General features: G+C 37.8%; 1 protein-coding gene across 3 annotated transcripts in view; it reads left to right on the forward strand.

Annotated features, from left to right (window-relative positions):
• LOC122801095 (glutathione hydrolase-like YwrD proenzyme) overlaps positions 1 to 27,338 on the forward strand; it is a 1,228,450-nt gene that overhangs the window by 703,199 nt on the left and 497,913 nt on the right. For all 3 annotated transcript variants that reach the window (XM_044070614.1, XM_044070615.1, XM_044070616.1), the window contains exon 7: positions 24,547 to 24,718. In XM_044070614.1, coding sequence (XP_043926549.1) covers positions 24,547 to 24,718 — 172 coding nt within the window. The remainder of the gene's footprint in view (positions 1 to 24,546; positions 24,719 to 27,338) is intronic.

Raw genomic sequence — 27,338 nt, forward strand, 5'->3', positions numbered from 1 at the left:
AATCCTTCCCTTTCTAGAGAAGGATGATTGGATGTGCTGTATAGATCTTCAGGATGCGTATTACCACATAAAAATGGACAAACACTCCAGAAGGTATCTCCGCTTCCGGCTAGGAGCCAGTCATTACCAGTTTTGAGTACTGCCCTTCGGTCTCACCACAGCCCTGAGGTGTTCACCAAATGCATGGCAGTTGTAGCAGCTCATTTGAGACTACAGAGATTCAAAGATCTAAAGTAGCTAGGGACTCTGTCCCATCAGTCACGAATGAATGAAGATTGACGACATCAGATAAAGAAGTTATGTTCTTACCATAATGTTCCATCTGTGTTGTCGATCTTCATTCATTCTTGACATCCCACCCTCCTGCTCCCTCCAAAAAACTCCTGGAGGTGTGGACCTAGTCCTGGGATATTACAGGGTTATACCTCAGACAGGGCTTCTGTATTTCTTAAGTACTAGGCAAATTCGATCTCAGGTAATGGGGAGAGAGGCATTGTGGGCAGAGCCTTAGCTCGAGAGTTTTTGGCTGGCATGAGCTGGGTATAACGGCCGTGTCATTTCCGAGTAGTTGGAACCAAACCCATCAGTGAAGAATGAATGAAGATCAACACAGATGGAATGTTATGGTAACAACATAACTTCTTTTTCTAGCAACTTGCTAAGATTATACAAGCAATATTTAAAATGTGTCCCTGGTTTTGAGCTTTTGTCCCACCCCCCTAAATTTTGGCTTTTTCCAGATTTCTTGTGCTACAAAGTTGAGAGATATGGTTGAATGTCAAGTGCATTGTACAAGAGAGTGAGTGTCAAGTGCATTTTTCAAGAGTGAGTGTCAAGTGCATTTTACAAGGAGCCGAGAGATTCAGGGAAAGAGACGTTTACTGCTGCTTATGCCAAGTCTGTTTACAATGTGCAACTGTTGTTTAGCAAATGATAATCACTATTGTGCCAAAGTATTTAAAAATATTGTTAGTAGCACAACAGGTAGTATACTTGCTTTTGATGAAGATGGATTGCTGATACCGTACTGTGCTGTACTTTAAAGGGGGTTGATGCTGCAGTCCTCAGTTACACATCTGTTTAATGTGGGATTATTTAGATGACTTTTACTTCTGTAGAGATTGTGCATTGACTGATATCGATGGATTGTAATGACAGAAGTTTGAGTAGACTTTTATTGATTAAATGTTCTAAATTGAGCAGTTTTTCATTCTTGGTTCATACATTTTATTTCATTGTTTACTGGAAACATGTTAGAAGTTGCAAATTTAAAACATACTCTAACAAATGGTGCTATATTATACAGGGAATATAACTTAATACAGTCAGGAAGGTGTATTCATGTATGCATGGTCCTAAAATGTGAAAGGGTGCTATAATTTGAAAAACAACCCACATATAAACTTAATCCTCCAGTGGCCAGATGCATTTTCTTTGAATGTAAGTTTCAGTGCTGTTGCAATGAAAGTGAGTTTCAAAGGCAGAGAAATTTTAAGCCTCTATATCACGTTATCGAAATGTTACTACATCGAATCACTAAAGGTTGGCCTCTAGTGATCGATGTAGTAAAACATCGAATAACGTTAAAAAAAACAAAAATAAAAACTAACTAACGTAGGCAGAGGGCAAGCCCCCCTGCACCCTCCACATGGGGGCTGCACTCCCCACACCCCCCTTACTTAAATATTCCAACTCCGAGACCGCACTACATTGAGATAAATGGATATTTCCCCCTACAGAGATTTCCGTTTACCTGCACGATGTTCTGCACTTTCGATGTTGTGCTGCCGACAATATCAGCTTTGATATTGTCTGCTTTCGACATCGTGAAGTAGACCCAGTTTTAATGTTAAGTCTGTTTTCATTGTGAGACTGTATTGCTTTGTTTAGCAAGTGTCTTTTAGTGTTTGTGCTATAAAATTTGAAATAAGTTTTAAATTAAATCCAAATGCAATAGGCTCATAGATTAGTACAGTACTAGGCTAACTCCCCTTTTGGGCCATTTTATGCCTAGCCAATTACTCCTTTTGAGAATCAAAGCCTGCACCTTGTGTCTGTAAGATAAACACCTTAACCATTATACTATACAGTACAGGGTATTTTTTAAAAGGTAAATACCTAGTGAGTGAGTGGCAGACACATGCTTTGATGATGAATCTTCTACAGGACGTGATTGATCGGTGGAGCGGAGGAGTTGGGGCTGCCTACATGGGCATACAATACTGTATTCAGTTCTGTTATTTTTGTTACAGGTGTATTTTTGTGTGTGAATATGTTTCTACAAGAAAAAGGAACCACAAAGTTTTATCTATTGAAACAAAAATACAAATTATCAGTAGACTAGAAAAGGGTGAAACTGGATCATCTCTTGCGAAGATTTCCAATGTTGGGAAGGCTATAATTTCAGATATCAAAAGGAAAAAAAGTATAATTTTGAAGTTTGCATCAGATTTGGACAGTGAACACGGGTTAAAAAGAAGAAGAAAAAAAAACCATGAAAAACCTGAAAGACAAAAAATTAGAAGAGGCTATGTATTAATGGTTTGTGCAAAGAAGAAGCAACGGGGACCTATCTCTGGTCCACTATTGTGTGAAAAAGCACTTGAGTTAAGCAATAAGTTTGATGATCTGTCAGATTTTAAGGCTAGCTGTGTCTGGTTAAAGAACTTTAAATCTTGTCATGGCATATGAGAATTACGAGGTTCAAGGGGAATCTTTATCTGGTGATGCTCCTGCCACTGAAAATTTTAAAGAAACATTCTTGGCTCTTTTGGAAGAAGAAGGCTATTCACTTGACGACTTGTATAATGCCGATGAAACCGGTTTATACTGGAAATCATTGCTCTGTAAATCGCTTGCATATAGGCGAGAAACAGTGGCCCTTGGTTTTAAAGTTAGCAAAGAGCAAGTAACAATTATGGTAACCACAAATGCCACTGGAAACCATCTGTTATCCCCGCTAATGATCAGCAAAGCCAAAAAGCCTAGATGTTTCAAAAATGTGACATGTCTCTCACTGTGCTACAATCACAGAAGAGTGCTTGGATGAATTGTGAAATATTTCTTGATTGGTATACAATGAATTCATCCTAAATTTAAAGAAGCTCAGAGAGAAAGAAAAGAAAACTGGAAAAGGGTAATGCACCGTCACATCCAGGAGTGGAGAAATTGAATGCAGTTGATGAAAATTTTGAAGTGATTTTTTTTTTTTTTTTACCTCCAAATATAACAGCATTGATTCAACCAATGGATCAAGGTGTTACAGAAATGCTTAAAAAGGTGTATAAGAAGCAAGTCCTATGTTTATTATTGGCAGAAGATGAAGAAAATGTGGTGGTCTTTTCAAAAAGAGTTAATCTTAAAGATTGTTGTATGGTGGCTGATGCTTGGAAAACATTTTCACAAGATAATTAAAAAGGCATAGAATAGACTGCTGGGTGAAAGAGGAGAAAATGAGACAACTGATGTGGACGCCAGTGAGCATCTAAATTAAATTGTGGACATGTTCCAGGCAAACCCAGGATTTTCCAACTGTGACAAAGATGATTCACAGATGTGGTTAGAAAATGACAATGATCCTGGCTTTAAAATTTTGAATGATGATGAAATTTTGTCATTTGTGCAAGAAGAAGAAAAGGCAATGACTGATGTTGAAGATGTTGGAGATGGGGATGATGAAGAAAACAGAAAAAGTGGACCTTAACAATTTGGCTTTGTTAAGGGCAGATCTTGCCTCTTGAACCTGGTCGACTTCTTTGAAACAGTCACCAAAGCCATAGACGAAGGGAAGGTAGTCCACACAGCCTACCTGGACCTCGCAAACGCCTTCGACACAATACCCCACTCGGGCATCATAAATAAGCTCACCAGCTTAAATATCAACCCCTGTGTCACAAGATGGGTTGCAAACTGTCTCAGGGATAGAACCCACATGGTCAGAATTGCAGGTGCCATGTCAGACTCTAAACCAGTTACAAGTGGCATCCCACAAGGCTCAGTCCTGGGACCTCTCTTGTTCGGTATATATTTCTCTGAGGTACAGGCTAACACAGGAGGACTATGGCTGACCAAGTTCGCAGATGACTGCAAACTGGGTGCCATAATCGACTCGCCGACTGACACAAGCATCCTCCAAAAGGGTCTCACAGAGACGGATAACTGGTGCCAGAGCCATGGCCTAAAGCTAAATGCCAAAAAGTGCATAGTCATCCCCTTTGGGAAAAACAAAGTGCCCACAAATTACCACATATGTGGTAATCCATTAAGTACAGAAGAAATAATTAGGGATTTGGGGACCCAAGTAGATAGCACTCTCTCCTTTGACAATCACGTTGCCAAAGTGGTTAGAAATACCTTCTATATAGCCCACCTTATCATGAAAGGGTTCACATCTAGATCAAGAGAGGTCATTGTGCCCCTCTACTCATCACTCATCAGGCCCATAATTGAATACAGTGCCCCATTTGGGATGTACCTTACCTGACACCTGCAGCAACTGGAAAGACCCCAAAAGTACCTCACCAAGAGGATCAAGGGACTCAAACAGATGCCCTACGCAGTTAGGCTAAAGAAACTCCAGCTCTACTCAGTTGCTTACCGCCTACTCAGAGGCGATCTATGCCTGACATATAAAGCCATGTCCAAACCAGAATTAATGGACATGCTCCACCTCAGGAAATCCAAATCCCTTAGAGCTACACGCTCCAGGGACTTAAACCTCAGCACAGAAATAAATAGGACATGCTGGAGGGACAGATTCATATCCCAGAGGCTCCCCTCACTCTGGAACAAAATCCCAATCCATGTTAGGCAGAGCCCCTCAATGACCCTCTTCAAGAGAAATCTGGACGAGTGGATGGGAGATCGTAGGTTTACCCCTGGGATCTCTTCTGTGTCCCTACTAGACAGAGGCACAGTAAACTAACCTTAAAAGGGCTGTCTTCTGTGACCTACTATACAGAGGCACAGTCAACTAATCTAAAAGGGTGGCAAAAGCCAAACACACTCTGGCTAGGCTTATAAATGCCCTAGGGCAGATAGCCTAGTATCAACCTATGAACCTATAAGGTGTGCTATATTGTAATGGATGACTGTGGATTAGGCTTCAGTAAGCTCAACCCAAATGTTAAATTAATCATTATTTCTATCCAAATGCTGTGGCATAGATTTCATGGAGACATACTAGTTCTTCTCTTATGAAGAGGCTTTTACAGCATTGGAAACTGCAATGTACTGGTACAAGCAACAAGAAGAAAGCTGTCCAACTCAACTTTTGCTGTTGAAGAGAATGTGGGATTTAGCTGCCAAAAAAAGACTATCAAATTTGGTTCAAAAAACAATTCATGATTATTTTTTCTAGTGGATTATATGTAGTTGTGTCCTGTTTGGAGTCTCTTATACTGTAATTTGGCAAATAAATATTTTAATACAATAATATTCTGTACCATTTTGTACCTGCAGTAAATTTGTTTTATTTTTCTTATTTAATGTTCATCAAAACCATTTTTAGAAGTTTTTTATCCGATTCAATTATATGTTTGATTATCCAAACAATTTGATTATCCCAACTACCCTAGGACCCAATTAGTTTGGATAATTACTCTCTACTCTATGTAAGAACATCATATTCAATGAAGACAAGCTTGGATTTATATATGTAAAAGAGGGCATTGTATTCAATGACGAAAAACTTGGAGCTGTGTATGTAAAAGCAGGCATTGTTGTCAGTTATGAGTGTGATCAGGAAAAGTGCAGTAGGAAGAAGACTTCTTTGGATCTTGAAGATTATCCCTTGGAAATTAAATTTGATCAGACAGAAAGTTTTCCATTTAAAGTCCATGGTGGAAACATAATGACTGGATGAGAGACAGAGAGTTGTTCACATGAATACCCAGGTCCTTTTTGACTGTGTCTGTTTGAAGTGGAGTACTACTTATAACATATAAGGTGAAACCAGCTTTTTTTGTCAAATGCTGCTACACTGCACTTTTTTGCATTTGGCTTGAAGCTGTTTTCAGTACACCAGGTATGCCCATATTCCAGCCCTTCTGGAGCAGTTTAGTATCAGTGGATGTGTGGATGATAATGCCTTGCTTGGAACCATCAGTGAATTTGGTCAGACACACTTCAAGAATATTGGTTTGCATGTCTGCAGAATAAATGCCAAATAGGAGAGGACCCAGCACTGATCCCTGTGGTAGCCCAGTAGTTAAAGTTTTACATTCAGATAGGGTACCCATAACTTTCATTATTTGGTATCTGTTGGATAGCCAGTTTGTAATTCAGTGGACAATATAGGTGTTTACATTGTTTGTCTAACTTTTCATTAATATTAGGGTGGGACATTGTGTCAAAAGCCTTGGCTAGCTCAAGATAAGCAGCTTGTACAGTGTGTCCACAAGCTCTATAACATTTTCAAAGAAGTTTACTAGGTTCAGGAGACAGGACCTGCTTTTCACAAAAGCAAACCAAGTGGGGTCTAGATCAGTTAAGTTGCCTTTGTTGTATGAATGAGTTCTGCTGTGATACATTCATGGCTTTGCATTTAAGGCTTTTGAGCCTGTAATTAAATGGGTCTGTAAGGGGCCGTCATTGCGTGGAGGAGTCCAAGTGGCTGTTCCCAAGGCATCAGGAATAGACCCCATGGATGGACTGAGGTTAAGTAGAGACTTGGATAGTGCATTCTAGGCACTGATGAGAATGCAGCCTGATATGTCGTTTCTTCATACAAAAACATTATATTTAGTTTTTGTTCGGGAATCTTAAGACGTTTTCTAAGGTAGTTACAGGGGAAACTTAATTTTCAGGGCTAGAAGTTACAACAGTCTGGGTAAGTGGGGTAAATTTAGCACTAAATTTGTCTGCTAATACATTAGTTATATCCTGGGGATTGGAATGTGTGATATCATTATGGATGTCTGGATGAGCTCAGTGCATTTTTCAAAATTATTCCTGAATTTACTGACATAACTGAAGAAAGACTCTTAAATTGCAGAGCAAAAGAAAAAGTCTTTTTTTTCTACCGGTTTTCCTCCCAAGGAGTGCCATGTCCTTTGTGCTTCAGTTTTTAAAATGTTAAAATACTGTAGCAAACTGCTTGCTTATTTGCAGCAAGCAGCATGCTGCAATGTGTAACACATGAAGCACGGAAGCAAGTCCTTCAGTCCTAATTACAAAAACAGTCTAACAGTATCACAATTAATTTTGGTACAGGCATTCAGCACTATCGCAATTCATTTTGCTACTGGCATATGGAAGTGATTATTGGTACTGCACTACCCAATGAAAGGCATCTGCCGATCTTGCCCCTTAACACCTAGCGTGGCTGCTCCCTTCACCACACTCTAGTACACTTCTGTTTAATATTTTATTATACAGTTTATTAATATAGAGTCCCACCAGTGAGGTTTATTCCCGAATATACCGTTATATTTAACACTAGAAGAAAAACTCAGTTGACACTGCTAAAGTTAGCGGAGGAACAAAAACCAGAACCATGAAAAGAAATCTTCGGCTAAACACCACGGCTTAATCACTGTTGGTTGAAACACTAAAGCAAGACAAATGTTTGCGCAGAAAACCACTTTAATCGATAAAAGACCAAATAAACGATGAGCGAGTTCGCCTGTATTAGCCTTCATCAGATCGTAAAGAAGCTATCATCTAGATCATTTAAAAATAAAATGACAGCCAATCACATTCATTGTTTAAAACAGATGAACCAATAAAAAAATATTTCCTACTACCTAAAACATTCATACTTATAAAATCCAATAGTAAAGCACTTAATAGTCAGTGAACCAATACCTAACAAAGGGTGGAGTTAGAACAATGATAACAGCACATCCAGTTGCCAAGACATATGTATGCTTATAATTCTCAATAGCATTATATTTATATATATATTTATATATTAATTATATTTAGCACAGACGGGTACAAACTTTTCTGTGCGGCTACTTGGATGCTGGTAAAAATTGGAGGTGAATGTGGCAGCAATCTCAGTTGGGTCCATGTTTAGGAGATTGTTTGGGACACAAGGCCTACGCAGAAATTTCACCTATACTACCTGCATCTCTCTATTCGTATGAGGCAATGTAAACCCAACCCAGACCCAATTCTGCACAGTAACAACCTGTCAATAATACCTTAGCTAGCAGTGATAGCTATCAATCAATCAGCCTAAATATTTACAATGCCCCAGGCCACTAAATTTGTCACATTGTCATTAGAAATGTTGGTAATAAACTGACAGACATTCATTGCTGGATAGCTTTCACTCACCCAGCAAACTTGTCACAGAAATCTGGCACAAACCTAGCGTCAGGGATGATGAGCTTCTGCTCCTGGTCTCTCAGGACTGAATAGGAAACACAAGAGAGGCAGGAGTTAGCTATTATATGTTCCAACAACTTGGCCTTATCTTTATTTGCAAGAGAAATCCCAACACTTGACAAAGCCGAAATACTGCTATCATTCCTCAAACCAAATTCATATAACAGCCTATGTATTATTGGCCTCTCTTTTCCTCCAAACAGTACTCGCATTGCTGAAGATATTCTGTTGTAGATATCTAATAATGTAACCCAAGAGTCCATAGTTGTGAGAGGCCATAACATAAACTGGTCACCCACAGATTCAATCTATCTTGCCATCTAAATTTATATGGCTTTATCCAACTTATTAATGCCCACACCATGAATAAAAACCCTCCCAAAAGGAAACAATCCTCAGCTGGATTCTAATAACTAGATTAGAAACATATATAAGGCATGCACATTGCCGGATAGCTTAAGTGACCACCATCCCACTTTGTGTCATGAGAAACCTTGCAATACCGTGTTGCTACAACCCCCTGTGGAATCTATAGAGTTTTAGCAAGGATTCTTTCATAGGTGCACTCAAGATTTTGCAGTAGAAATGAACTAATAATTCTTCCATTAAATGAAGCAAAAAGTACATTCAGTGTAATATTCTTCACTATATTTGACCAAACAATCCTAATGAGTTCAAATAGAGTAAATATAATCCCTGCCTCCTTGTTTACTCCCCACACAAAACAATTAATGAAGTAAAGATGTAGTTAAACTAAACTTCTAACACAATCACAAAAAGAAATTCAAAACTACTACCTGCTACATAAACTTGAAGCACTCTCAGCCTAGCAATCTTAAGCATTTTTAGACAACAGTTAACCTCCTTCATCCAGGCAAAACTTTACAACCATCTCCTTTAATTTCTGAGACAGACAACAAATATCACCTGCAAATGTAATGCACACTTCAAGCATGCAGCCATCTCACTTATCCAAAGCCTTTCCCCTCACAATATATCCTCTCCATTCTAGTCAGCTGTCACCACCCCTAGATTCTCTTTCAAACCTGACCCTTAACTGTCAAAGTTCTTCACAAACTAAAACCGACCACTTTATCAGTTGACAGTTTTCCCACAGAGTACATTAAAATAGCATCTGATGTACTAACCTACCCAGTGTCTATATTAATACATCTTACCCGTGTAGAAAAAACATTATCCTACCTTTATATAAGGGAGGCATATTGACCAAATTATCAATCTGTATGCCAATTTACATATTACGTACATTTACATATTTCCCCACATAACTGATGGAATGTCGTTTGAACAGTAATCTACTTTCCCCTGCTCAGCATGACTGTCCAGACCATGGTACAGAGGAAGCATTATGGTCATTTCTAAACACCATACATAATAACAGAAATGAAATAACACTGTTCTACAGCTGCACTCCTCCTGAACCTGTTTGACACTGCCTCTCAACCTAAACTCTTGCACAAACTGACCCAACTGGACATTTCTCCATCTGCAGTCTCATGGTTTAACATCTACCTTAGCAATAGAAGCTAATGTGCTAAAGGGAAATAACAGCTACTCTACTTACCTACCCACTGAAACAGATGTCCCATCAGGATCCATATAATAAGTTACAATGAATATTTCTCCTTTGTTATAACAGTATTAGCTGTTAAAAAGAAACAACTGTTTTTCACTTCCTAGAAAGACAAGGAACTATGCTATGTATCCATATATTTTTGCTTTGTTTTTCTACATATCCATGTATTAATCTTTGAATTACTTGTATCTATGTAATATGTTTAATCTCACTTGTTTATCAATTTAATTATTTGTCTTTTGTCTATAGAGATTTTCTCCCTGGGCCTCCACTGATTTTTTTTTTTTGCTGAGTCAGACTTTCCAGTAAACAAATGCCAATAAATAAATAAATAATAAGCTGTTTTAGTGTAATGAAAATATAGTGCACATATATCTGGATGTTAGTTTTACTGTACCTTTTGCACAGAGGAAACTGGATACAATGTTAGACTGTGACACCAGAAATCCTCTGAAATAGTGTATTTGCTACCTGTGTATAAGAGCTCATTTATTTGTTTATGTGAAATTTGTTTACTGGGAAAGTCCAACTACACAATAACACATTTTCAGCAGTGACCTGCACAGAAAAGCTCCATAATTAAGTCAATTGTAAAGACAGATAAAATGTCATATATACAAAGAAAACACTACATACAATAATATACAAGGTGTGCACATGACACATGAGTACAGTCAATTGAATGCTAAAAGTTATTGACACTGTAGGTGGGGATAAAACAGACTCCATATATTGGAAGAGAAATGCTGCAATAATAAAGCTAGAGCAAGAAAAAATCAAGGCTAGTTGGTTAATGCAAATTTATTCTTATGCCTTATGCAGGATGTTGGAGATTATATATATTATAAGAGAAAGGGCGGGTGGCATCTTGAAAGGCAAGTATTTGAGAAGGCATGAGAGATTTTGTAGAAAAGTGGAGGTAAGAGAAAAATAACAGAAAGAGGAGGAAGTTTGGTAGAAAGGGAAGTTTGAAGGATGAGAAATGAAACAATGAGATGTGGGGAAAGGATATTAAGATTCTTCCATGCGAAGTTAACCTGTGTTTAAGTATTGGATTCTTTATGCATTTCCAAATCTAGCCTGGGAAACCACAGGATACATTCAATTAGTACCTTTGAGTCTAACCTAGAGATGGACATATGCATATCCAAGTGTCCATGAGAACTTGTCTGAGTTTGCATTTAAATGCCTTTAAGTTGCTAAGTTGAGTTTATTGACCTAGGAGAGAATGCCATTCATTTGATATGCAGTTTTGAATATACTAAATCACTTGCAGTGTTTGGTGACTTAGCTATTTGAAGCAAGGATATTTTTTGGTCAGGAGTAGGTTTCTATTTGGATAGTATGGCTGAATGATACTGTTTATACTGGTAATTTTTCAGGGTTGTGAAGTAGCTTGTATTCTGTCAATACTGTAAGTGAGTGAGTCAAGCCAATTTAACTGTTTTAAAGTTAGGCAGTGATAAGTTCTGTAGTACCGATTTGTTATGAATTTATTTCTACTTTGTTATAACATTGCTTAAGTTTATTTAATAGAAATGAGTTCATGTTAGTAAAGACTGAGAAGGCATAGAGGAGTGTTTGAAGTAGGTAAGATGTAGCCATAGTTTTCTGGCAACATCAGTGAGAAATTGTTTTTACCCTATATAGGGAGTCTAGGTTTTGATGTTTTTTTAATGTATATGATGATAGAATTTCATCCAGTTATCTCTAGTCACTCCTTGCAGTTTTTTATGTGTAACCATTTCTATTTTTATGGTTTTGTCTGAGTTAAAATGAAGAGTATTTTGTGTTTACACAGAGCTGTGTGAGGGTATATAGAATGAGTTTAGTCTTCTTTGAGTACAGGAGAAGTTGGGAATTGTCAAGTTAGGATTCTGCAGAGGAGAATGATTGCTGGGTGATTTCTTGTAATATTAGGGTCTTGGCTGCAGAGATGAGAACCGAGTCATCTGCTTATTGTACTATTGTGGCATGTTTAGAGGCAGTGTGCATGTCATTTATTAATAGGTTAAATAAAAGTGGGCTAAATAAAGATTATTGGGGAAGACTCATTGAGACTGATAGAAATGAGGAGAAATCATTATGCCATTTCACTGCCTGTTGTCATTCTGCAAGGTAGCTGTGGAACCATTGAAATGAAGATACAGCAAGACCAAAAGAGGAGAGTTTATGTGAGAAGGGTTGGTGTCAGGCTGTGTCAGATGCTTTTGACACATCAAGAAAGGGAGTAGAGACCAGGTTGTCTGTATTTCTGTTGTGAGAGAAGGTTGGTTGTTGTAATATAATTAATAAATTCTTAATGTACACATCTTTCTGGGATTTTGGACTGAAGAGTCTTGCTGTTAAGTCTGTAATTTATGAGTTCTTTAGTGGAGCCCCTTTTTTCCAGCAGTATGATGAATAATTTTTTTATAGGTTCATAGGAGGTTACTAGGCTAATGGCTCTAGAGCCCTTACAAGCCTAGCCATATTTATCTGGAGTTGAAGGCAGGCTCTTACGTATGTTTTATTAGGGAAGGGAATGGGTTAATTTGCCAGGACTCTACTGGTAGCACTGAGACTACAAGAGGGGCCTGTACTTTATGTAGGGTCAGGTTGATCAATATGGCAACGCTGCTCAGTGTGCAGCTGAGTTGCTTCTAGAGCAGCAGAAAAGCTTGGAAGGGTTTCACGAACAGCTGTGTAGGGAAAAACTGAGCTTCTAGGCTTTTATTTCTATGCAAAGGCACCTCTAACCACCGCTGCATGAATAGCAGCACTATGCAAATGCAAGGCTTAAATATGAGCAAAAAGAAACAAGTTTTAATCTAATGACCAACCAGGAAAACACAGTAAGCCTTCTACCAGCAATCTCCAACATAGAGAGGTTAGATCAGCACACTTCTGCCACAATGGTGCAGAAAAATACCTTCTTAATGTAGAATATCTGGTTTGGAGCATAAATGTAACAAGATCACACACACTACCTACAGCAGCCCTAAAACTAACAGATACAATGCACTACAGTGCAATTAACTACTAAAAGCAGCAGCAGACAATACAGTTTTTTTCGAAACTGCTGAAGTACAGTCACAGTATATAAGAGAAGTACAAAAAGATACTTGGAGCTCTTTTGTGTGCTTCCCAGCTCAGATAGACCAGGTAAGCACCTATTGCCACTAGTTGAATAATCCCAGTCCTACTAATGTAAAAGCACAGTAAAGGAGTGTCCGGAATGATATGCTACCTCAACAAATTTAAAAGATACAAAATGCTACCGCAAACACATTTAAAGATACAGATACAGCAGTGTACTTGTGTGATTATTCAGTAAAAGTCTTCACTTTGTACAAATGAGCCAAGAGCCATTCAATTTTACAGAATTTATAAAGACACAAAAACCAAGATAAGCTGATTAGTAAGCCCTCCGGCCAATAAAACTACATGTAGGAATCTCAAGCATTAACAGAGCAGGCTACCTCCCAGTGCACTAGATGGAAAATCCACTGACCTCTTGATGTAAAAACAAGTGCTTGCTAGAGTGTAAAAATATACCACTTTATCAGCAGCTAGCTAGATAATGAATTCAGAGCAACTAAATCAGTAGAACAGACAATGAGAAGCATAATGCAGGTTTTTCAATGTAAGGACAAGGAGAGGCACATAAATAATTCAAGATATCAACAGTAGTGTAGAAATAGAGGAGCTTATTAAACTCAATTTACATTGGTGTGGGCAGTTTAAGATCACCTGGTTTAAAACGCCTTTCAATGAAGGGGAGCATGGGTGGGAAAACACAGCAGGGAATCACCAGCAGTATTTTAGTTTATGCATGCTTGAAATCTTTTTAGAAAAAGACAAAAGACCCAGAAATTCACTATGTATTTAAGTATCACTCAAACAATTTAACCAATGAAAAAACATGTGAAATGTGCAGCCTAGCTAATTTAAGTGTCAATCTCTCACATAGAACAAAAACAACAGGCCAAGCAATTTTCTTAAAACAGAAACAAAATGGGGCAAGTAAAACAGAAAGCAGCTTTATCACTCATAGACAAGAAAATGGAGCCTTACTTTCCTCACCCAAAAGGAAATCACCAGCCCAGCAGTATTTTAGTTTATGCAGGCTTGAAATCTTTTCAGTAAAGATGGGATATTCTCTTTGTGAGATTTAGCAAGATAGTGACAGGATAGATATGGTAGAGCAGTAACAAACAGCAAGTCTGATATATTCTAGAGGCAGTCAGGGGCCTTGATAGTAAGTCTGAGTTTAGGTGTGTACATTTTGATAGTAGAATGCAAAATAGGAATGGGAGAGAAAGTATTTTTATATATTTTTCACATATCTTTTCCTACATGACAGCCATAAAAAATCCATGGAATTGTAATATAAATGGGTGAGTACACACCACTCTCAAGAAAACTACTCGAGTACAAATTCCCATGCCCAGCGCTTCCTGGAATTCATCAGCTCAAACGCCCTGGATCAGCTGGTAAACACCCCTACCAGAGGTGAAAACATATTGGACCCTGGTCATCCCCAACATGGGCGACAGGTGTTCCACACCGGAGGTCAACCCGTCACTGGTTAGATCAGACCATGAACAAATCACTCTGGATGTCCACACCCCACCACCACCCCCAACTAAGGAAGCCACAGTAAAAAAACTTTTCTAAAGCAAACTTCACCTTACTTAAGACAGAGGTGGTAAGTTTCACAACCACCATGCTAAAGAATAACGCTGCCCAAGATGCAGAAACCTTTACAAATGCACTCTATGAGCACCTACAAGGATGCATGGATCGTGTCATCCCTAGGAAAACCAAGACTCACTCCTCTAAGGGAAGGAAACCAGTTTGGTGGACCCCTGCAATAAACAGGCTATACAATAGAAGGAGAAAACTAGTTCAGAAAAAAAGCAAATCCCAAGAAGGAAAGACATCCCTGATCAGTATCCGTAAAAAACTAAGGTCCCTCATGAAATCATCCAAGGCTAACTTCGAAAGAAAAATAGTCAAGGATTCAAAAGATAACCACAAAGCCTTCTTTAGCTATGTTAAGAATCTAAGTGGCAACTCGCAGATATGCACTGAACTAGTGCAAAATAGCACAAAATATACTGAACCTACTGATATTGCCAACATCCTGGCAGAAAGATTCAGTGCAAATGTCACCCCCCCTCTCACCTCCAAAAGGGCCCACAACAATACCGGAAAAGTGTAGTGTCCCAAAAATCACAGATGCACAGGTGAAAACAGCCCTTTCAAAAGCCGAAATCACAGTGTCAATGGGACCAGATGGTGTCCCGGGCTGCGTCTTGCACAAACTACAAAACGAACTAGCCCCCCACCTAAACACGCTGTTCAACCTCAGCCTCTCCACAGGCTACATGCCCATAGAATGGCACACAGCAACGGTTATTCCTCTCCACAAAGGAGGGACCACAACTGACCCTGGTAACTATCGCCCCATAAGCCTAACTAGCCTGGTCTGCAAGGCTATGGAGCACATCGTCATGGAACACATTAACAAAGACATTGGGAACCTCCAAACACTTGACCCAACCCAGTTCGGCTTTGTTAAGGGCAGATCATGCCTACTAAACCTGGTTGACTTCTTCAAGACAGTCACCAAGGCCATAGATGAGGGAAAGGTGGTTCACACAGCCTACCTTGACCTCGCCAAGGCTTTCAACACCATTCCCCACTCGGGTATTACAGAAAAACTCACCAGCCTGAACATAAACCCCTGTATCACAAGATGGGTTTCCAACTGGCTTAAAGACAGAACTCACATGGTAAGAATAGTGGGCTCCAGGTCTGACTCTAAACCAGTCACAAGTGGTGTCCCGCAAGGCTCGGTTCTGGGACCCCTACTGTTCGGCATATACTTCTCAGACATACAGGCAAACACAGAAGGACTATGGCTAAGCCAAGTTCACCAATGACTGCAAACTGGGAGTATAATTGACTCTCCGGCTGACACGGACATCCTCCAAAAGGGCCTTACTGAGACAGGCACCTGGTGTCAAAGTCATGGGCTCAAGCTAAATACCAAAAAATGCATAGTCATCCCGTTTGGGAAAAACAAAACACCCACGAATTACCACATAGGTGGCAGCCCCCTTAATACAGAAGAGGTAATAAGAGATCTGGGGACCCAGGTAGATAGTAATCTCTCCTTTGACAATCATATTGCCAAAGTAGTTAGGAAATACTTCTATGCGGCCCATCTAATTACTAAAGGGTTCGCATCTAGAAATAAAGAGGTTATAGTGCTCCTCTACTCGTCACTCATTAGACCCATCATAGAGTACAATGCCACATTTGGGATGTACCTCACAAAACACTTCCAACAGCTGGAAAGACCACAAAAGTACCCCACCAAGAGGATTACTGGCCTCAAACATATGTCCTATGCAGCCCGACTGGAGAAACTCCGGTTGTACTCAGTGGCATATCGCTTACTCAGAGGTGATCTCTGCCTGACTTACAAAGCCATGTCCAACTCAGAATTGATGGACATGCTCCACCTAAAGAAATCAAAGTCACTGCGAGCCACGTGCTGTAGTGAGCTAAACCTCACCACAACAATAAATAGAACATGCTGGAGGGATAAATTCCTGTCACAGAGACTCCCCGTGCTTTGGAACAAAATTCCAAATTACATCAGGCAGATCCCCTCACTAACACTCTTCAAGAGAAACCTTGACGAGTGGATGGGTAACAGAAAATACACCCCTGGGATCACTTCATTGGCTCTGCTTGACAGAGGATCAGTTAATTAATCAATGGGGTGGCGAAAGCCGACACAGTCTGGCTAGTCTTATAAATGCCCTTGGGCAGATAGCCGAGTACCTACCTATGAACTTATGAATGCCATTCTGTCTCCATGCATTTTAAAGCATTAAAGTCCTGATTTACATAACAACAACACTTCCTTTTTCAAGATGTAGACTTCACAGTTCACCAGATGTGTATTAGTATATATACTTCTTTGTTTAATGAATACACCTCACCAAATGTAGTAGTATAAATACTGCTTTAAGAAATACGCCTCACCAAATGTGTAGTAGTATAAATGCTGCTTTGTTTAAAAAAATACACCTCACCATATGTGTAGTAGTATAAATACTGCTTTGTTTAATGAATACACCTCATCAAATGTGTAGTAGTATAAATACTGCTTTGTTTAATGAATACACCTCACCATACATGTAGTAGTATAAATACTGCTTTATTTTATGAAACATTTATGATTTTTCTTTTTACTTCTGTTGCAATGAGAAATTATTGGCATTTCTTTCTTCTTGGCCTTTGACACAAGGTCAAATATGCCCTTCAGTGGAACTATATTTCATGCTAGACTAGAATACTAGAACTACTATGCCACACTGCAGTTACTTTTGGAATATGGTCCTATGACAGTCTATGTCAAAAATATACAGAGTTCCTTCAAGATAATTGGGGATAAAACACAGTCAGGAATGCAATTATTTCCTCAGAGATTTTACTGTATTTCAACCTGATTTACACAACCACACATTGCCTTTGTTAGTTCAGTGGTTCTGGTGTAATGAAAACTTAGTACACATATGTTCTGCATATTACTTTCACCTTGCCTTTTAAGTGATAACATGTACTTCTCCCAGTAGAAATTGGGTATTATGCTAGAATACATCAAAAAAGTTCTCTGAAGGACTGCATTTAGTATCTGTGTATGAAACCAGATTGTAATAAGAATAATTAAGAAATTATAATGGGATACTTCAGTGCAGTACAGCTGCATCCCTGCCATTGTACCCACAAAGATTTATCTGTGTCTCAGTCCTCCTTAACAGTACAGCACATTACCTTTGACAGTATACAGAATTTAGACATCAAACTAATGTGTGTGTGTCTGTGTGTGTGTGTGTGTGTGTGTGTGTGTGTGTGTGTGTGTGTGTGTGTGTGTATGTGTATATATATATATTTATATATGTGTGTGTATGTGTGTGTGTGTTTGTGTGTGTGTGAGAGGTAAATGAAGTGCTGCCTTTTCTCTTCTGTCCAAACATCTGTAATTTTTCCTTCCAGTATAATGAAAACGTAATGCATGTATATTCTATTCAATAGTTTCGCCCTTTCTTTGGACAGAGGTCATATACCCCACCCCCACCCCACCCAAAGTAGAAACTGGGTCTACTATCAGACTATGAGACCAAAAGTCTTGTATAACACTAGACACTTTGCTTTATACTATATGTCAGTTCCTCAGTAACAGGAATTATTATAAAATTATAACTGGATAGTCATATTCAAAACAAACTTGGTACTGCTATTATTTCTTCAAGGGTTTCACTGCATTTTATTCCACATGTGGCAAGAATTGCCTTTTATAGTTTGTGGAGTTTTGACCTTATCTGATATGCAGTGACATAAATGTTGCCTTGACTGCTGCAATATTTATGGCTTTTTATTTCTGATATAAGTGCAACTCAATAAAGATTTATTCTTGATATGTTCTGCATTTTACCTTCCCAATGCAGAAGTTGTATATTTATATGTAATGAAAACTGAGTATATTGCAACTTGGCAAATTGTTACTTTCTAATGGCCATAAAGGCAAACTGATGGAGGCTACAGTAAAGGGCTATATCTATGAAATAGTTTGATATGTTCAGGTATAATGTTTTGGATAGGATATCTGGGTGTTACTTTGTTGTGCTTTTAGATGATGAGGTGGAAGAACAGATGCACATTGAATTTCTGAGTGTCAAATTACATTTCTCAGTATTGCTTTCCATTTTTTCTGTAGTATTTTAGATGTTGGAAAATATGACTTCCAGGGGAAGATGTTTTTTGTCTCTTATGTTATAAAAACACAATATGTTTATGAATTATGTTTTTCCTCCTGTGTCAGAAGTAAAAATATGAATGTTTCTAATGAAGTAAATCTAAAAACTCTTGCTTTAGAAAAGGCATGAAATTAAAATAATAAAGCAACAACTCGAAAGCCATAACACATGTTGCAGCTTCACTGTGGAAATGCAGTACTATCCTTAGGTCTTTTCACACAACTACCTTCCCAGTGTACAGTGTCTCTTCAAAGAGTGTACACTACCTTGAACTTTGAGGAAATCATGCAAGTACAACCTATGTAGTAATGTTTTCAGCTTATAGTTATCATGGGCATTAACTGCCCTCTAAATAAATCATGTCAGTCATCATGTAACAGTAATGAACTAGTTGTCTTTTATTTTGCACACTCTGCCCCCAAACAGGATAGGCACTCTCTGTGCACATTACTGGTGTCAGCATTTGTGAAAAGTGTAGGATATAGTGGCTTAAGTAATGAATTTCAATTTGCCTCTCAAATGCATACACTGCCTCCCCAACAAGCCATAAAAATGACCATTTGGTAGTGATTAGGTAACTGACCAAATATGCTTTCATACACAGCCTACTTGTTCAACCAAATGATAGCTACCATCAGAGAATGGTAATCCCACTTCTGATGGTAGGTTATGGTAAACATGAAAAAAGTATAGCCACAGTAATATATTTCACTTTGTTGCTGTCAGATATGTATACACTGTTTCCTCCAACAGTCCATATAAGCAATCATTTCAGTGTGATCATGCAAATGCTCCTTGTTTTCATCTATAGACTGACCCCCAAACAGACCCCACTTAATCACCGAAATGTGTAATTGCCAAGAAAGTAGAATAAATAATGCTTATAGTAGTGTATTTCAGCTTGCTTCTTCATCCACCCTTAAAATCGTTATTAATAGTTAAATAAAATAAATACATGGATCACTGTTATTGGCAATGTGCAATGTTACCATTCCTGGTCTTCTTGACTTTTGTAATGACTAGAAATTGCCACAAAAGCATTGAGATGGGTTGCTGTTGTAAACTTGTCCCAGGTACCTAGCTTACTTAGTACATGAATTGGCTATCTTCTTACTATTTTAGAGGGTTGGAAGTAAGATGTCATGCCAACAAGTGGTATTACAGCTTGTAAGTCATTAGTGGTGAGTGCAAGCTGTGTTTTATGTCATCCCTTTTTATAACAGTAAGGGTAGCTACAAGAAAGATGGAGACAAAGCTGAGGTAACTGCCCACACTACAGCTTTTGAATTGGTCCATCTTTGAACCATTGTAGAGAATGCTGGAAGGCATCTTGCCCTGCATCATCCTCATGACCTTGGTGACTTTGTCAGACCAAATGGATGGTAGAGGGGGAGACTGGGAAACGCGTTTAGAATATAAAGAACTTTTGTGGCAGCTTAAACTAGACGCTGCCACAAGTCCCGGTTTAAATGACAATATAAATATAAAAAGTGTCCTTAAACTAAGAATGGCTAGATTGTGATTTATAAGTAAATTGATGTCATTGCATATGGAATTTGTTTAACTATTTGAAAAAAGTATGTTTTTAGCATAGTAGATTAATACATCAATATATTTATAAATTTTATAATAGTATATTGATTTCCAATAAACTTTTGCAGGTATCAGTTTTGTATTGACAGTTTAGAAAGTATTTATTAAGCATATTGAGAATACGTATTTACAATATTTTATAGTATTCACGTATGCATTTATTTATTAATGTATATTATATATAAAAAATGTATATTTATGTTTGTAATATGTCTATATATGTATTTATACAATTTGTCACATTTTTAAGATATGTAATGAATTAATTTGGTGGTAATATATAAGAAATCAGACTCAATGAATTTTAATATAAATTTTATATTTTATGTATGTTAGTATTGATGTATTACACAATAGTGGTACGTGGATGTAAATGAAAAACAGTTAGGTTAGAAATCAAATGTACAGCTTTAAAGCTTAATTAGTTTTGTTGTCACATGGTGGTTAATGAATTTTATATATATAGCCTTATTTTTAGTGACATTTCATCTTGATAAAGCTTGGCAATGGGACCAAGCGAAAGCGCTTGATTCAAACTGTTTTTGTTTCGTATTGGTTGTCTGAAGTATTGTGCTGAATAGCGAAAGTTTTTAAATGGATTTTTAAGACAAGAGCAATAAAGTTCTTTATACAACGCTCCTCCATCGACTGGTTCTTCGAGCAGTGGAAGGGTTGCTTTGGTGTTTTGCTGCTCTGTTTTCGTATTATTGGCTTTGTCAGACCAGCCAAACCTCATCTATATCTTCGACATTGTTTTACATGTGATTAAGTCAAACCATTATTCAAGAATTAAAAAAAAAGCAAAGTAAAAGTCCCAGTCATGTCTCCAGTCCTCTTTTTGGTCTAAGTTGACCTTGGTTTTATGAAATAATTTCTTAAGTGATGGAAGGGGTTTAGAAAAATATGAATAAGAATTTTCACTGCAGTGCGGAATAACTTATAAATTAATGCCTATATAATTTCTCCATATAACTGCCCTTTCTTGAAGATAGTAATGGTGTTAACTTTCATCAGATCTTGTAGAGCATTCTTATAGTTCCACATTTTGAGAATCAGCCAGCATATTTTAGTTCCAGTTCCTTTTTTATAGTCTAAATGATGCCTAAAAGTATGCCATCTGATCCTGCAGCTTTGCTGTTTTTGTTCTGATAGGGAGCATAAGCAGAATTTTTTATGCACATTACTGAAGAGAGATTTGGAAGTGGCACCTGTTGGAGATGGTTTGGATTTCAGAAGTGCCTCGGTGTTTTTTCATGTAGAATGAATGGCTTCATTACCCAGCTGAAATTCAAGAGAAAAAGGACTATGACAGTCTGGACTGTAAATGACTACTGTAGCTTGGAAGAAGTTTGCCATGTCTTGTCAATATGAACTTGAATCCAGTTGGCCTTATCGTGCCATCATTTGTTTTTTATGCCTCAAATTTTCTTTAATTTCCTACCTTGAGCTGCTGGTTTGACATTTTTTTTATTGGTGTGAAATGTCATTTTTCTGTGTATAATGACAGACCCTTTTCTAGTTTTGCAGGTCCTGAATCACAATGTTATTTTCATTAAACTAGACTGTGTAACATCAGATGCTATTGCTACTGATTCGGCACATGCTGAGCAGATGTCTGGATTGCAAAGTGTGTCTCCCCATTATGATATCAGAGAATGGTAATCCCACTTATGGATCCAGTAAAAGACTGCAACAGACAATCCATAGCTAGGAGACAGTAAGCTTTCTGGTATATCTTTTAAGTGTGTTTACCATTGTATTTCTCTTCCATTTTCTTCTGAACCATTTTAACATGTCCAGTGTTCTCCTGAATTCTTCTGTAGATTCTTTATCCAAACACTTCAGACAGTTCATCCTATCAGATATAGCAGATAATGGTTATTGTTGTTAGTGTCATCTTCCATTTTTTTTTTACTTTTTTTTCAGCTCCTGAGAGGTGTTCTGTTTCATTTATATCCTTACAATGTGTGCTAGTGACAGACCTATCATTATTGCATATCAGCACCACAGACAGAATAGTTTATGTGCCTGAAGGGTAAACTGTCAGAAAGTATTCCAAATTATTGAAGATTTTTGCATTCAGCAATTGCCTGTCTTTGAGCCATCTGTAATGGCTGGTGTAGTATTGGAAGACTGGCATGAACTTGTTCAGACAGCGACACTGTACTCAACTTAAAATTTCTGCTTTTTTATATCCTAATATTTCCCTTATTGTAGGGGTGTAATGACATCAGTGAATAATTCATGCCTGCTTTTATGGAGATGTACCTCTGCATATGATGCCATTTTCCAGAGCTAAAGTTCTTCATTGACCTCATGTTCAAAACTGGGATGCAGCTGCTATTGAAGGTGATCCTGCAGCAAATTCTGTATCCATCCCTCCAGCTGAGGAGGTAAAGCTAACACTATCTGAACATTTGCCCCCATCCACAGTACTTCTAATGCCCTGGCTGTCAGCCAGTCCCAGGTCAGCACTAATACACATGTAAGACCATGCCCACCTCATTGTAATAGCAAACACAAGCAAAAATAACCAGTAAATCATTTACACTTAAAGACACACCTCTCTCTTCCTTTAAATATCATTCCATGTATGTCTGACATAAGTTATCATGGTACCAACATATTATTCCTGTTCAATTCTTGCATTGTGTCAGAAAGGGATTTCTCTCAGTTTGCATATTGAAGCCCCTGTTCTTTCCCTAGTTTTCAGTGTAAGTCACTGCATGCGGTTTTACAACCTGAGATTATGCTTAGATTAGGTCAGTAAAGTACTGAGCTAAACTAAACCTCCTTTTTCTAGGAGTTAGTTGTTAAAAACTATTTATAAGCATATGGACCTCTGGGATCTATTACACAGAAGTAATACAGGAAAAATGAGTACTCTTATTCTCTTGTTTTTGGCCTTTGTACTGTTGCTGCTATCCATATAAATGTAGAAAATTAGAAATGATGTGTTGCTGGTGTCTGCTTTACTATATCTGTGAAGAGTCACCTGTCATTTAGTTAATGGGGGGGGTAGCATGGAAACTTGATAGAAAAAAATATTTAACTACCTAATAAAAATGCAGTTTAGCTGCTCTGTATGAAATAAGATTTGGATGCCCAGTGAAAAGCTTTTAAATGCTTACGCTTAGCATAAATCATAGTGATTCAGTAAAGAAGGAACACTGACAGTGTTTTTATGCAGTCTTAGAAGTCAGAGACTCATAGATACTGTCATTAAGTGACTGCAGCCAAAACTGCATCTAGCCTGTCATACTGTGGGGATCACAAAATGCACTGTGGAAGAGAAACTGAAGAAAAAATTCCATTGGCATTATTTTTCCCATCTTGTTGATTTAGGGTGTAGCATATTACAAAATAATTTGTTGTAGAGTGATACCAAGGCCTTAATAAGATCAAAGTGTGAGTAAAATATTTATTTTTCCAGTTTCTTTCTGGAATATTCCTTTAATGTAAGCTTTGGTGTATGCCTGTGCAACACATTCAAAGATAGAGACAATCAGAGGACTTGCAGAAGTGAAGTGCTCTGTTCAGGAAAGTAGTTTATTGCTTGCAGGTGAAATAGCTGAGTAAGTGAAAGCATGCAGTTTGGAAAACATCTGAGCACTTGTAAGTTTACAGTCAAGCATGTGGTGCAGTAGCACGATTACTAGTGCTGCTGCCTCAATACACCAGGTTCTGGAGTTTATTTCTGTCTTAAATGATTACTGTCTGTATGGAGTCTGCATGTTTCTGTTTGTTTCTCTCTGTGTTAGTTTCTTCACACACACACACACACAAATAATAATAATAATTTTAGCCGTTTAGCTGCATTTGCATTTATAGCAAAACAGCCTGCAAGGATTAGTTCACTTGACCACATTAACAAATAAACAGAAAAAAAGTTGCCAACTTGAAAGTACAAATCATTGATCAATTGCAAATAAAGGTGAAGAAATCTAGTTTGTTTAAAAAATAAGTTATTCACTATGTGTTGAATGTGAAATAAACATTTTTAATCATTTACTTTTGAAATGTGTTGTATATAGTTTGCGAACTGTATTTGCTGTATTCATCTTTGTCCATTGCACAGAAAGCATACCAAATCCCCATTTCTGCCTGTCATTGTTTGTGGCCTGGTAATACTGTTTGCTTGGTAATTACTAATAATCTAAACACGTGGTGAGTCTCACCCTCTTGTTTGCTGTCCTTTTCTAGTAATGGAACACAACAGCTCTGAATATCTCCACCTTCTGATTGAAGCTTTGAAGCTAAGTTTTGCTGATTCATTCTGGTTCTGCACTGATCCTGACAAAGTCTGTGTACCTACAGAACAACTTCTTTCAAAAGAATATGCTAGACATCGGTCACAACTAATTGACATGAAAAGGTAAAGCAGGACTATGCTACTTACATATCATTTGTGATCTGTGCACACCTAAAAGGTAAAGTAAGTTAGATTCCCTGGAATGGAGATCAGCTCATGGTGACTGTATGGCTAGACCCCATAGGGTTCTCGTGACATATTACTGAACTAAATTGCCAGGCCTTTTTCCACTCAGGTACTGCTGCTGCGCAGTTGTGCCCAAACTAGGTTTCGAACCCAGGTATACCAGTTTGTAATCCAGCTCCTTAAGCTTTGATCTATTAGTCTGGGTGTTCACACTTAAGTAACTCATTTATTGCGTGTAGCAGATGGATAGAAGGCCTTTATCCACTGATGTTGTATACTGGTGATTCCTTACTTCCATTCTTTTAGAGTTAGAGGCAACTGATGAGCACAGACAACTAGCGATTCTAAAAATAGTGACAGTGTAAGTATACATTATAGGGGATCCAGTCTTGGATACATCTCCTCACATAGCTCCCTTTATTTATGGTGCAAACACAGGAGAGAAGTCTGATCATACCTACATACCATTCAAGAAGTTCTCTGTTCAGCTCTGTGTCCATCATTAAATATTACATTTCAAATCACTGGGTTGTATAAACCTGCTGAGCCTATATGAGAATACCACAGTACTCTTGCTGTTTAATTAAATCCTGTATTTTTGCGCATCAAAAGTGCACAGTTTGTGTTTTCATTTTACACCAGTTAATGCCAAATAAGTAATTTCAAAGATGATTTATTAAAAAAAAAGTCATTTTACAATGCTGCTTATTTAACTGCATTTTGAACATAAACTGTTTCAGTGAAAGCCACTTAATTTCATCCTCCCTTCAACATAAGAAATTTCCGCCATCAGAAGGCATATGGAGGTTGTTTATTAGACTATGCAAATCTTTACAAACAATAGTTTTCGTAGTAAAAGACCTACTGTATTCAAAAAAACTTTGCTTTAAAGATTATGATTGTGATTTAGGTTGCATTAACATTGACATTTCTGGGGTATGCATTTCTGTGCAAGGTATTTCTCTACTACTACTGAATTAAAAAAACAGTGTTTGCAAACTAGATAATCCAGTGGTGAAATGTTTTGCTTACATAAATTTGTTACTATTGGTATGAGGTGATTTTTCAGGGACTACTTGTAAATAATTAATTTGGTTCCTTCTAAATGGAGTGCAAATAACCATGCAATTTTTTTAATCTTACTCCCAAGATTTGTTATATAAAGCCGCCACATTATGCTATGTTAAGCAGGAGTTTGCATGACCTATAGTAAGGCTTATCTAGTGTTATTTACAATAGAAGACTGTTGATTTTTAATGTCTGCACTGGTAGGGCCCTGTGGACCATTTGCTTCCAAAAAAAACTAAAAAAGACATTACATATCCCATTCTTGTACATGAAGGACTCATCTCGCGAAACACTATTTTTATTGACAGTACAACCCAATATCTAATGGTATCTCACTGTGACTTATGTTTTAATGCTGTTGACTTATTAATTAATTAATTAATTCATTCATTCATTCATTCATTCATTCATTCATTCATTCATTCATTCATTCGTTTATTTGTTTGTTTACCACGTAAGTGTGGTGGCCCCAGGGCTCTTTTCATCCATAAACTGAGGTTCAACTGAGTTTAGATTAGCAGCAAGCAGGAGAATATATATATATATATATATATATATATATATATATATATATATATATATATACATATATATAAGTAACAGGTAAGGTTACAAGGATTCAGTATGACAAGGAGAAAATAGAAGAAAAACAGCAGTGAAATTATTTCATATATTACTGAGTAATGTGGTCAGTGACGTTAACAATATGTTTATTACAGTTCCTCATTGAGAGGATAACCAGTTGCACATGTTTTTCGTGGAAGTCACTGATGCCATGATAACTTCAGGGATCTCTTTCACACATTAAGTTGTGTGTTAGTCAGAATTTCAGAGTCCCCCCATGCTGACCCTCTGTGTTCCACCTCCCAAATTCCAAATCTGGAATGAAAGGAGTTTAGTTGTCTCTTCCCTATTACAGTATAGATTCATACATTCATAGGCAAGTACCAGTTTCCCTTTTTGACCTCAAAATAACCTATCCTGTTTGGTTATAGATTGGCCTTACCCATCCCATGGTTGATAATTATATATTACCCCTAATAAGAATAGCTCAGATAATTCAATAGAGTGGGATAAAACATTTAGGAGCTGCATCTGTCCATTAGTAGTATAAGGTGCAGTCCTTGGGTAAATTTTCTGTTTCCCATCCACAGATATAAGTTGCACTTTGAAATGGACATTGATGAACTTTGTTTTATGTGGATGGCGAGTCTGTTCCATAGCAGTGGTATCCTCTGTGAAAAATACCTGCCCGTCCAAACTGTTCTAGTGATGTTGCAGAAGAGGTTTAGACCCCTAGACTGAGTATTTCTGATGCCATTTGACTTGCTGATGTGCAGTAAATCCACCAGTAATGGGTTGGAGGATGCCTTGTATGCCAGACACAGGTCACCTCTTAGCAGTATGTAGGATACCTAGTATAGTGTTGTTTAGGCCTCTCATCCTTTTAATAAGGCATCTCTGTGGGCGTTCTACTTGTTGCATGAGT

This window comes from Protopterus annectens, chromosome 4.part1 (genome assembly GCF_019279795.1).
Source record: "Protopterus annectens isolate FY-2018-M chromosome 4.part1, PAN1.0, whole genome shotgun sequence".
In the NCBI taxonomy this organism is placed as follows: Eukaryota; Metazoa; Chordata; order Ceratodontiformes; family Protopteridae; genus Protopterus; species Protopterus annectens.